Source organism: Condylura cristata, unplaced genomic scaffold, assembly GCF_000260355.1.
Source record: "Condylura cristata isolate star-nosed mole 26May11 unplaced genomic scaffold, ConCri1.0 scaffold00031, whole genome shotgun sequence".
NCBI classification, from domain to species: domain Eukaryota; kingdom Metazoa; phylum Chordata; class Mammalia; order Eulipotyphla; family Talpidae; genus Condylura; species Condylura cristata.
In genome coordinates this window covers 23988403-24001361 of record NW_004567132.1, presented here as the reverse complement: position 1 = coordinate 24001361, position 12959 = coordinate 23988403, and the positions used below count along the sequence as shown (strand labels likewise).

Here is a 12959-nt window from a genome sequence, read left to right as displayed (position 1 = left end):
CAGGAGACGTCTGCTACGCCATGTGGGTTACCTCTGGGTCAGGGATCGAACTCCTGCTGAAGTGACTTTAGCTTCTTAGTGCTGTGCTTTAACCCACTGCGCCACCAGGAAGGGCTTCTTATAAACTCTTAATGGAACTTTGATGGTGCAGTCAGCACTGGATGGTATCACCAAGTCCAATTTTCCCCAGTGTAATTGGCCTGGCTGAGGGAAGGGAGAGGCCAGCAGGATCTTACCCTGTATCCCCTCAAGGACTACTTTGGTTTGGATGTGGGGTTGAGAGAGGGGAACACAGTGATTTGGCACCTCTGGTACACCTAGCAGGAGAGAAAGGTCTGAAACAGGACGTCTGTTTTGTGAATTCCTGTCCCTTAGGCTCCCACCCCCCAACCAGGTGAAGTTGACCCAACACAGTGATCTCAGTTAGGGTTGGGGGAATTTGTTAACAGACATGGAGGGTGAATTTGAAATTGTCTCTGAATCTTTTTCCTGAGTGGCACATTATAACCCGCCTAGAACATCCTGTGTTCTGATTATGGGGAAGCTGTGGAGGGGCAGCTGGCAAGGTGCTCTGTGCACTTCTAGATGAGCAAAAGAAAATGGCTCAGAAGTCCAGGTGCTGTGAGAAGACTTGTGGGTGTAGCTGCCAGAAATCTCCCTCCCCCAGCTCCCAGTGCCAGAGGGTTTTTATAAAATTCTTTGGATTGTCCCAAAAGATGGTTCAGTGAATCCTTTCTTGGGTGTGCACCTCAAATCAGTTTGGGAAACCGGTGCATCCTCCTCCAGGTTGGTGGACCGCAGCACACATCAGTATGTAAGGCCCTGGCATCTATCTCCCCCTTTCCACAGGTACCTCCAGTAACATTCCATGGACCCCATGAGCCCATGCCACTGGGCGTCTGCCCAGTCCCTCAGGGAACTGGAGCCTCTGTGCCCTCCAGCTCTCCCCGTGCTTCCTCTGGCTTCAGCCTATTCTCACAAGCTGGCTCTTTGGGTCTCCTCACTTCTTGGCCACTCTGATGCAAGACTTCCAGGTTGTTGGTGGCTGTTTTGGGCAGGACTGTCCCCCATTTCTTTGGGCACTGTCCAGAAATGTGTGCGCCCTGTTTTAGCAGCTGTGTCCAAGTTCTTCCATAAAGGCTGCAGAGATGAAGCTATCGCCAAACAGGGACAAAAGAAAGCAGCTGTGTCAGTGAACTTAAAAGGGACCTATGTTTTCTTCCCTCTCTTTCAGGTTATCTTTGCTTTGAATCAGACCCTCCTGCAGCAGGAGAGCCTGCGAGCAGGCAGTCTTCAGATCCCCTATACCACAGAGGATCTCATCAAGCACTACAACTGCGGGGACCTCAGCTCCGTCATCTTCAGCCACGACAGCTCCCAGGTGAGCGCCCTTGTCCTGTGCCTGGCACAGCATACATTTACATACGAGAATAAAGATATTTCCTGCTGACACCTGGAACTCCTGTCTACCAAAGAACAAGGTCAGGAAGCCTCTAAAAATAAAATCAGGCAGATTTAGATGTTGAATGGAGATGCTACAGCTAACAAAGGCTTTTTTTTTCTTTTTAAAAAATATTTGTTTATGCAGACAAGAACTGGGGTACAGGCTAGAGGGTGAGAGGATTCAACAGACAGAGTGGGGAACAGAACAGGTGGGTTGACTGAAATACAATGCTGAGGGGAGGAGCAGGCCGGACAGGTGAGGTCTGCTGTACCGTGTGGGTCAGCTCCCTGGTAGGGGATCGAACTCATGCTGCAGGGGCTGTGGCTAGCCATAGTGCTGTGCTTGAACCCCTTGCACCCCCAGGGAGGCCCTAACCCAGGCTTTCTTTATGAAACTGAAGAGTGGAGCAGGGCACTGATAAGGCTTAATTCCAAGACTGCGAAGGGTGATGTTTCAAGGGCTTCAGCAGATGCCTTCCCACACAGGCGGCACAAGTCCACTTTCAGGAGGCCAAGGCTGCAAGTGTCCCGGCTGACTTAGGTAACCCTTTTAAGAGATGATGGAGCAAAACGTTGGCTGCCGCTTTCAGCAGCTTCTGGGAACGTGCAAACCTGATGTAACTGGCAGTGCCTGTGGTGCCCCTGAGGGGTGGCACATGGGTTGCTGGGAAGGCCGCCAGTATTTGCAGACACAGGTTCCATCCTGAGCATTGCAAGTGTGGCCTCCCTGGTGGGGTGACTGTACACAGGACAGGTGTGATCTGTGGGGCATCACAGGGAGGGAGTGGCTGGTGGGGGCTCAGAGCCCTGAAAGCCTGCCTACTGGGGGGAAGTAGGGTGATTGTCCTGCTGTTATTGATGAGCTTCCCTTGGGGCACCCGACTTCCTTCCCTCACCCATTAAGATCACATGAGAGTGGCAGTGCTTCAGATAGTAATTTCGCAGTTGCTCTGATTTGTCTCCCCACCTTGTCCTCTCCCACCAAGTGTGCACCCTCAGCTCTACTGTTCTTCCTTGAATGTATCTCGTGCTTTCCCCTACCTCTGGTTTGTCTACCTTGGCTTTGCTTTCTCCCATTCTAGTATGCATAAATACCCCAGTTCTGTATGCATCAATAAATAATGTTTTTTTAAAAAGGTGTACATTGAACAAGTTAAACACATGGACATACTATTCGAAGACATATAGAAACGCAAGGCACCAACCAGCGTCTCCTAAACGGACCAGTAATATATTTTAAATAGCCTAAGAGTTTCTTCATGCACTTTTTTATTTTTTTAAACTTGGGTTGCAGGGAATGACACAGTTTGAACAAGCGGCCATCAGGAGACCCTGCGAGGGCCACGTCATGTGTCAGACGGCGTCTCTGTCCTCCCTGCTGGGTGATTTGAGGCTCACTTTAAGCAACTTTGTTAATGACTCTGTTGCTCTTAATTTTCCCCTCTTTATTCTGGCGGAGGTTCCCAATTTTATTAACGCCACGCTACCACCCCAGGAGCGCGTCACCGCGCAGGAAATCCACAGCTACTTCCGGCGGGAGCTCATCTACAAGCGCAACGAGCGGATGGGGAAGCGGGTGAAGGCGCTGCTGGAGGAGTTCCCCGACCAAGGCTTTTTCTTTGCCTTTGGCGCTGGTGAGCTGTGGGTTACCTACCTCTCTTAGCCCCTGCGTAGACCCTCGTCCATGAAGGGCATGCTAAGGTGGGCCCCTGGTGGGAGATGCGGTGAGGAGCTCTGTGTTCGACTTGACTCGGTTGCCAAGTGACTCTAGTTGCTGCCCAGTGTCCAGCGTGGTTGAAACTGCTGGACAGGCAGGTTCCGGTGACATCAGCACAGCTTCCTGTCTCTCCACCTGCGGCCCAGGATGGACTCCCTGCTGGGAGACATTTCTCTCTTTTCAACTCAGCCCATCATCCGACTCTCACTCTGGCAACTTTCAATTTTTCACTTTCACTAAAATTTGTCAATGAAGTGTAAGTTCTGAGGCTGATACATCAACTATTGCTGGCTTGTTTTATTAGTATTATTATTATAGCTTATTTTTACATCATTGTGTGCCTTTTCCCCTCTCAGTTGAGCTGTTGGTGCTTATAACAATGAACATGGAGACTGGGAAATTTCCAGGTGTGACCTGTACAGAGTCTGCTGCCCTCCTGCACTGGGGCTGAGCTGGGCCTTGCCAGAGTACCTTTCATCTGTGTTAGTTGCCTCTCATCAGTTTTGGGGTCACAGGACAGTGGTACTCAAAAATATAGTAGAATTCAGAACTGTTGTCTGCCACAAATACCTCCTTTGTTTGGCTTCCCAAAGCTGCTTTTAGCTGACCACTTCAAGCTGAGGTGTCAGGGGAGGGCGTGATCACGCTTCGGGGTCGGTGAGCTGCAGTTTGGATGACCCTCAAATTGCTCCCTGACTCTCTGACCAGTGAGTGTTCAGGTGTCAAAAGTGTGTAGGCTTGAACCGGACCGCCTTGGTTTAGGTTCTGCTCCGCTGTTTCTTGGTATTTTGAAGTCCTGACCCTATTTTACCTCACTCTTCTATTTTAAAGCAGAGATGAGAAAGAAACCTCTATCATGCTGTTGCAAGAGAGGCTGGAATAATTCCACTTGGTCAGCTATTTTGGGCATTAAATTGGCATAAACAGAAAGGACTTTGTGGTCCCAGAAAAAACATGAGTGGGCTCTTGGGTGAAGCCGATAAGCTAGAATATCCAGGCTTTGGGGTGGTGATGGGGAAACTTCACTAGTGAATTTTTTTTTAATAGGTTTATTTTTTACATCATTTTGTACATTTTTTTCCCATCTCAATTGTAATCCCCGCGGGTTTCCCATCACCAAGTCACCCGTGTGCCATCACCATAATCCCGTGCATTTCTCCCCCCCCCCCCGTTTTTGCTCCCATTCCCCACTCCGCCCCCACAACATGTCTCTGGTATATGGTTGTTCATTATTCTTGTTATTTTCTGCCTGGTCCATTATACTCCTGCTATGAGTGAAACCATCCGGTATTTTTCTTTCTCTTTCTGGCTTATCTCACTAAGCATGATCTTTTCCAGCTCCATCCAAGTTGCTGCAAAAGACATGTGTTTCTCTTTTTTGGTTGCTGAGTAATATTCCATTGTATATATGTACCACATCTTTTTTACCCAGTCATCTACTTTTGGGCATCTGGGCTGCTTCCATGTTTTTCCAATTGTAAATAAAGCAGCAATAAACATGGGGGTACAGGTATCTTTTTCAACCAGTATTTTTGTGTCTTTTGGCTAGATACCTAGGAATGGGATTGCTGGGTTGTAGGGAAGCTCCATGTTTAGCAGTTTGAGGAACCTCCAAACAGTTTTCCATAGTGGTTGTACTAGTTTGCATTCCCACCAGCAGTGCAGGAGAGTTCCTTTTCACCACATCCTCGTCAACATTTGTTGTTGCTAGTTGTTTGAAGATGTGCCATTCTCACCAGGGTGAGGTGATATCTCATTGTGCTTTTAATTTGCATCTCCCTTATTATGAGTGATGTTGAACATTTTTTCATATGCCTGTTGGCCATCTGCATTTCCTCTTTGGAGAAGTGTCTTTTTAGCTCTTCTGCCCATTTTTGATGGGGTTGTTTACTTTATTTTTGTTGAGTTTCATCAGTTCTCTGTATATTTTTGTGATCAGTCCTTTATCACTATTGTGTGAGAAAATGTTTTCCCAATTAGTGGGCTGTATGTTTGTTTTTTGTAATGTCTCCTTTGCTGTACAGAAGCTCTTTAACTTGATGTAGTCCCATCTATTTATCCTTGCCTTCACTATTGTGTCGTTGGGTGCTGTCTTTAAAGATGTCGCTGAAGTGTATGTCGTGTAGCGTTTGACCCATCTTTGCTTCTAGGTATTTTTTTTTTTTAAGATTTTATTTATTTATTCATATAGAACTGGGGTATAGGCCAGAGATGCGGAGGGTGAGAGGATTCACCAGAGACAGAGCGGGGAGCAGAACAGGCAGATCGATGAAGTACACTGCTGAGGGGAGCAGCGGGTGGGCTAGGAGAGGTCTGCCTTGCCATGTGGACTCCTCCGAGGCAGGTGGGAATTGAACTCATGCCGAAATGGCTTAAGCTTTGTGGTGCAGTGCTTTAACCCGCTGCGCCACCAGGGAGGGCCTGCTTCTAGGTATTTTATGGTTTCCGTTCTTATGTCTAGGTCTTTAATCCACTTCGAGTTGATTTTTGTGACTGGAGTGGGCAGTGATCTAGTTTCATTTTTTTGCATGTAGGTGAATATTTTTTTTTTTTTTGTAACTCTTTTGCTTAATGCTTTTGTCTCAAATCTTAACTTAATGCCAGGCTTACTTCCTGTTTTGCCAACTTAAGTCTCTGGGCATAATCCCATTTCCTTCTTCAAGATCTAGAGAACAGCTGTCAATTCTGAACATCAAAACCTGATATTGAGAGATGTAGTAGGGCTTGGACTGAAGCCCAGGATCTACCCTTGACCTTTAAAATATTTATTTTAAGATACTCTTGTAAGAGTATCTGGTTGATCTTTGCTGCTTTTCATTAGGAAGAAAAAATGTAAAAGAAACTCAGACTGAGGTTTTTTGCTAAATTGAGGATTTTATTGTGCATTTCTAATTCCATGTAGGGTCTCAGAAGTAAGTGGTAGTTTATATAGATGAGAATTTTTAGGGGTGCTGGCACTGGTTTCAGAGGCAGGAGGTTGGAGTTTGCTATCCTCTTAGCCGTGTGACTTCAGGGGGCTCCCAGTGCTGTGTTATCCTATGTCCTGATCTCTGAAATGCTGCTTATCTTGCCCCACCTGCCTGCCTGGCAGGGCTGTTGGAAGGCTAACTGCTGATTCTGGCTGGACAAAGAGCAAAGGAAGGGGTTCAGGGGGTTATTTCCTTGTGCCATGTCTATTTGGGGATGTGGGATCATGTGTGTAGTCACATTTCTGGCCTTTTACACAGTGATTTTACTAAAGTAACATTGATTTACACAGTGTGTTTTGGAAAAAAATGTTTTGGGGCATAGGCTTACTTTCTGCAAATCTGACTACTTTTTCTCCCACAGGTCATTTCATGGGCAACAACACGGTGCTTGATGTTTTGCGGCGCGAAGGCTATGAGGTAGAACACGCCCCTGCTGGACGACCTATCAACAAGTAACCTTCCTGTGCTTCTATCCTGGTTGGGGAGCAGCCAGGGAAGCCAAACCCCCCTGTGCCGGCCTGAGGTCCGGTCCAGGGTGGGCTGCATCCTGAGAGGCGCCAGAGGAGCTCACACAGCCATTCCCTTGGGCTGGGAAACATGGCCACTAGTGGATCCTTGGCTTAGTGGCATCCTGCTGTGACTGGGCTGTGTCTGGTGGGCTGGTGGGGCACCTGGGGCACAGAGGACCTTGTCCTCAGGCAGCTGCTGGGGACAGAAAAAAAGGTGAAGGGAAACCTGATCCGTGGTCTTGGGAGCTCCAGGAGGAATGAGGAGGCGTCATGTGCGGTGCCTTTCATCACGGGCATTTTGGAAACTTTAGGGAGGTAGGTGGTAGAATTGGCATCACGTAGGTCAGAGGAACTGGAGGTACAGGAGAGCCCAAATCTTCAAATTTGCTCTCCCAGGGTTGTAGATGGGTCGCTCCCGAGGCCTCTCCCTGGCTTGCTGCCTTGCTCTGTCCCCACGTGGCCTCTCCTTGTGTGGAGATCCCTAGTCTGTTTCCAGCTCCACTCTCCTTCCAGTCAGACTGGATTATGGCCTGCTCTGACAGCCTTGTTTTAACTTGATCTCTTTTTTTAAACCCCTATCTACAAATACAGTCATGTGGTGAGGAATTGAGGGCTGGTGTTTCAGCATATACATTTTTGGGGACATATTTTTATCCCATAATCCCCTCTCCATTCTCCTGTTGCCCATTTCCTCAGACAGTGGTCATCTGTGCCCCCTCCTGGCAGAGCTCAACTTGGTGAGAGTATTCCAGGATGATGCTGTACCCGCTGCTGTGAGGATAGAGGGGGGGCTTTAGCTGTCCTGTCTGCCCTTGCTCAGCTGTGTTTCTCCTCGAAAACCCATCTTTACCTCATGTTGTTGTCTTGATCCAAGTCCTCTCCTGGCCCCCTCACTCCAGAAGTTCCTCCCTGGCAGTCCAGTTTCCATGCCAGGCTTCTTCTCAATGGTATCTTGGAGGTTCCTGGGGCTTGTCCTTAAGTTGCTCCCACCCCTCTTCATATCCTACATTTCAGTGTATTTAGTGTACATATTCAGTGGATGTGAAGTAAATACCTATGTGCTCAGCCTCTATAAAGCATTGTGCGTGGGATGTTTTAATTCTCACAGCAACCACGAGCTTGGTCATCTTTACAAAAGCAACAGAGGCTCAGGAGGGCTAATTATTCTATCCAAGGCTCCAAGCCTGGCCTCCTTCTGGGATATCATATGTCCTCTTGTGGGTATGCCCAGGAGTGAGGCCATGTCAATCAGGCATTTCTTGCAGACATCCATGGTAGACTGAAATGCAGGTAAGGGACAATCAAAATGAGAGGATGCAATATTGGGGCCAAATGTCTATGAACTTAGCCTTTATGAGTAAATAGAGGTTTAGCTAAAGTTTGGGACTTCTAGTGGAGCAAAAGATGGTAACGTGAACCCTGAACATGGGGTGCATGGGCTAGTCCAGCAGCTGTGGGGTGGATTAATAGTATTCAGCAGCTGGAATTCTCTGTTTCTGGCAGAGAAGCAGCAGTTAGAACCACTCAGCCTCTGATCTCTGTGAACAACTGCTTTTACTTAGCAAGGAACATGAACTCATGGTTAGAAGTGAGCCCCGTGACAATGCTTATTGCAGCCCCATTTGCAAGAGCCAGGTACCACAGCAGCCCCAATGCGCACCCATAAATGACTGGCTCAAGAAGAGGTGTTGGAGCCACACAGTAGAACATGTTCATCTACAAGGGAAGGTGAAAAGCAGCCAAGCAAAATGGAGGGGATTTTGTGTAGTAAATTCAAGGGGATTATGTCTAGTAAAGCAAGGTAGAATGATAAAGACAAATACTGGACACTTATGTGGATACACAGTAAATACTTAACCAGAATGAGCTGATATTAACACACCATGGCTCTGAAGTTAAGAGGGCAGGCAAGGGAGAAAGGAACAGAGGATATGGTGTGGGAAAATAGGCCAAAACAACAAAAAGAGACAACCTGTGAACACTGGTGTTTCCTCACTGGGGGTTGGGTATGGGGTGGCTTTCAACAGCCAAAAAGTCTCTCTCTATTTTCCAAAAAGTTTCTTTTTGAGTAAAGCCCCCCTTCTAAGGGCACACAAAGGACTAAGAGGACTCAGGGAGACTTTACTTGTTTAAGAAAATGGCACTTAAACACATTTTTTAACTCCCTTTCAAATGCAGTAATCTTCAGTGACTTTCCAGACAGTGGTGACCTGCTGTTAGAGAAGGGTGATTATCTGCAGTTAAAAACAAACCTTATATTTCTCCTCCCCACAGCTAGGGGGTTGGAGAATGTAGATGAGGGGAGATAGAAATGATCATTCTTGAAATGGCTTTATGACCCTACCCTGTCTAGTAGGCTTGAGTTTTCACAACATTATTTGCTGTTGGGAGCTCCTGGGCCTTAAGGTCAGGGAGGGTGCCATGTGACCCTTCTCCAAATACCTCCTTCCTACCCTTTTACAGAGAGAAGACTAAAAGTCCCTCCTCTCAGCCTACCTCCTCCGCCATCTTTGTTCCGGAAGTGGCCTCCCAGGTGGGGCTGGTACCTGAAGCTGAGTCTGAGGTGCTCTCACTATTGCCCCCCCATCATGTGTCCCCTCTGGGAAGTGACAACATGCCCGAGGCAGAACGAAAGTTCCGGAAGAAACGGAGGCGACCTCACAGGAAGCAGCGGCTCAGGCAGTTCAGCGACCTGTGGGTCCGACTGGAGGAGAGGTGAGCAGGGCCCTGCAGCTCCTACTGACCAGGCCAGGGTGGCCTGCATGGTATTCACACCAGACCTGAGCCAGGGTAGGGGAGAAGTCAGGCCCTGGCAGTGATCTGCATGGCCTGCCTATGCCTGTGCGTGTGGTCAGTGGTCTGATGATGCCTAGAGGCTAACGGGCAAATTAAATCAGAATAGGGCCTTTCTGCACTTAATTGTTATAATCCCAGAACCAAGAACCAAACAGTCAGGGGAGGGAGAGTTGCCTAGTGTACTAACCTTAGTGCCTCTATCATTTGTTTTGTGTTTTGGTAATGAGGGCTCAAGACACAGGCAACCTGTTAACACACTAACGTTCATTTCTGCCTATAAAGAAGGGAGATGCAGAAGTTGTGCAGGCTTTTGGGGTTGGAGGCCTCTTAGAGTACCGAGGGGCTCCTGCTGTGTCCTGAGCCTGTCTTCTCCTTTGCTTCCTAGGGCGGTGGTCCCACAGTTCCGGGTCCCCATTCTGGAGAGGCACATCCCTGCCGAGCTGCGGCTCCCTCGCCATGGCCATTCTCACCACAGCCAGATGGTGGCTAGCAGTGCCTGCCTATCTCTCTGGACTCCTGTGTTCTGGGCCCTGGTGCTGGCTTTCCAGACAGAAACACCCCTGCTGTGACAACACGAAGAGCCAGAAAAAGCCCCCAAACCCTTGGACGTGCAGGGTGACTATCGTGAACTTTCTGCTCTAGTCCGGGCTTGACAGAAGAGACTCAGGATATAAACCAGTGTTTCTTTTCCCAAGGAGGGCTTTGGTTATCTAGCAAAGCTTCGGGGAAATGTACGGTTTTTTGTAACATAATGAGTTGCATGAAATTAATTAATTGTAAATGAATTGTACGAAAATAATTAAATATCTCTTGTGGTGTACTTTTCCTACAACAGGATGTTTACCTCATGCAAAAAACTCCTTTGCTCGCACCCTCAGCTCTCTATCACTGCTTCATCCTGGCCCTCACCCCAGGCCTCGCTGCCGCTGTGAATCCTGCCCTTTCTTCTTCCTGCTGCTCTTCTCCCTGCTCACTCTCTGTGCTGGATACAGGGGAGTCACTGGGCCATGCGACGTTAATTCTGCTCCTCTTTATTCCAGGTTTGGTGAGCAAGGTGCCCTGGGCACCCTGAAGTGCTTTTATTATGTGTAGTTTGCACCTCAGCAGAGTGCTGAAAGCGGTGTGGATGGGTAGACTTTGTCAGAGGTGCTGGGCAAGAAAGTGGTCCTCAGTCTTCCCCCTCCTATGTCATTTATTACTTATGTCTTTTTCAAATAAAATCTTAATGTGGAATCTCTATACAGTGAGTAAAAGCACAACTGCCCAGCTGAGTCTGAGATGGGAACTTCCGGCTCTGCCCAGCGGATCTCCACCTGCCCCCTCACCCTGCTCCCACTGTCATCACAGACCAGAACCCGCCACATGAGACAGGGCTGCCTGATTGTCCTCTTGGGCCTTTGGGAAACATTCAAGCCAAGGTGTCTACCAGAATACTTAGGGGGCTCATAACAGTAGATGTGTTTATTTCTATCTAGTTTAGGGATGCTTGTCTGGGTTCATTCTCAATCATTTCCAGGGCCCAGATCATCTTTGGGACCTGACTGAGAGTGGTCTGGTGGTACCCAGAAACTGTGAACCTTTGCTGTATTCTGTCTCTCCTGTGTTGCGTGGGGAGAACTGAAACTTCCCGTGAGTTCTGCTATGACTGGGACTCTCCTGAAGAGCTCCACTTATGTGAGATCTGGAAGGTGGAAGGGGGCCTTCATATTTTTTACACTCGTGTAAGGCAGTCCCTCGGTGGTGACAGTCACATGCAGGTTCTGGCAGACATGAGTTGTGCAGTGGCCCGGCTCTGCCCACCCTACTGCTAGTCATCTGCTTACTGAGGGTGTGTTAGTAGTGAGCTTGGCAGTTTCTGGCAGCTTGCAGCTTACTGACCTTGGGTCCAACTGTGGTGGTGGCTGATGTTAAGCCCCTCTGACTCCTGCAGCTGCAGCCAGTCCCTTGGCATAACAACCACCCATTGTTGCTTGAAATGCCCAAGAGTTTCAAGAACTCTGGCTAAGAGAAATGGTCTGATAGGATTACTGTGAATGGACCTGTTCTTCCAACTTTCTGAAAGGGGATGGTGTGATCTTTCCAGGGACCCACACCCTGGGACCTGGGCTTCATGGCTCATGTTCTGGCTGAGGAAGCAAATAGACTTTCCTTGGCAGAGCTGACACAAAATGACTTGCTGTGGTGGCTGCTGCCTCTGAGCACTGGCCTGATAGTCTCTGCATTTGTCGTGGCTCTTGGGAGGGATTTGACCTGTTTCCACACAGGTTCAGTCTAAAGCGAAAAGGGAGAATTCCTCTGCACTGGAGCAGAACTAACCCGCACTGTGGTGAAAACACAGTGCTTTTAAGGATTGAAAGGGGGGAAGTGGCACCCTGGGCCAAGGTCTTATTCTCCTGCTCTACCATGTGTTGCGGTCACTCTGTCAAGCTCCCAGCAGTGACCTTGAGCCTTAACATGGCTTTTAAAAAGAAGCACCTGCAGCGTGCTCTGGGCCTTTTACATGAGTTGGACGAGGGAGGAAGTATGTGTGAGAGGAAGCTCTGGGTTCTGTCGGGGAGTCTCCTGAGGGAGCTGCCTGGCTCTCGCGTGGGGTAGAGGGACCCGGTTTAAGAGATGGGGCAGAACCCACGGCTTCACATCAGAGCTTGAATTTCCAATAGAAAGAAAAACTCAAACATTTTTATTTTAGGTTATAAGAGAAATAAAAGCTACACTTAACTACTCTTTAAGTCAGAGCAAAAGTAACTGTTTGCTCACACATAAGTTTTGCAGATTTTCCTCACCATCAGAGCCCTCTGGTCTGCTGCTTTTTCAGCACTGAGGTGGCATCTTTTCATTCATTCAGCTGGCAGAGCAAAGCTGATCCCTTGGCAATCCAATAGTCTTTGGAGTGTTTGGAGGGTAAGAGGATGGTCACCACAAAGTTGGTGGAGTGACCTAGTTAAACATATAGGGAAAAGAGAGGGTACAGGTTACGTAAAGAATAACCCCTGGATACAAAGAGCACTGTACTAGACGTGAAGACACTTGGCTGTCAGACCTGACTCTGTCCCTAAAGGTAAGGGGCAAATACTCTGTGGAGTTTTGCTATCCCTGTAAAAATGCCAGAACAAAGGGTCCTTTGGAATCTGTCCAAAATAGACTTTATATAACTTTACGACTTTCAAGTCCTCGGCAGTCTGATTCTGGGTGTAAGATTCGGCCTGAGTTTTAAGTGGGGCTCAGGGGTGGCAGCTGGTATGTTGAGGCTCCATTCATGCATCCATCTGCCACCTATTATTTCTTCAAATATTATCACCCTTCCCTTCTCTATTTTCTCCTTCCAGATCATCTACTAGATAAATTTTGGCATTTTCCACAATATCACTTTAATTTTTTAAAAATTGCACTGGGCAGGTGTGAAAGTATACATCTGTTTGGACCTATAGCCTCGGGAGCAGATACAAAGATGTAAACCTACTTTACCTCAGTAAACATAGAAAAAGCAATTACACTGCTGTATTTTGAGGGATTTCCTCAGCTCAT

General features: G+C 48.0%; 2 protein-coding genes across 3 annotated transcripts in view; one reads left to right on the top strand and one right to left on the bottom strand.

Annotated features, from left to right (window-relative positions):
• TRABD2A (TraB domain containing 2A) overlaps positions 1 to 10003 on the top strand; it is a 27447-nt gene extending 17444 nt beyond the window's left edge. The window contains exons 3-7 of one of the 2 annotated variants that reach the window (XM_004691586.1): positions 1235 to 1381; positions 2903 to 3077; positions 6491 to 6581; positions 9102 to 9353; positions 9820 to 10003. In XM_004691586.1, coding sequence (XP_004691643.1) covers positions 1235 to 1381; positions 2903 to 3077; positions 6491 to 6581; positions 9102 to 9353; positions 9820 to 10003 — 849 coding nt within the window. The remainder of the gene's footprint in view (positions 1 to 1234; positions 1382 to 2902; positions 3078 to 6490; positions 6582 to 9101; positions 9354 to 9819) is intronic. The other variant, XM_004691587.1, reaches the window with a different exon arrangement.
• A 2084-nt stretch (positions 10004 to 12087) lies between these two features.
• The window catches only part of DNAH6 (dynein, axonemal, heavy chain 6), a 154680-nt gene continuing 153808 nt past the window's right edge, over positions 12088 to 12959 (bottom strand). Inside the window, exon 76 of the mRNA XM_004691585.1 lies at positions 12088 to 12371. Within this exon, the coding sequence (XP_004691642.1) occupies positions 12268 to 12371 (104 nt within the window). The 3' untranslated portion in view covers positions 12088 to 12267. The remainder of the gene's footprint in view (positions 12372 to 12959) is intronic.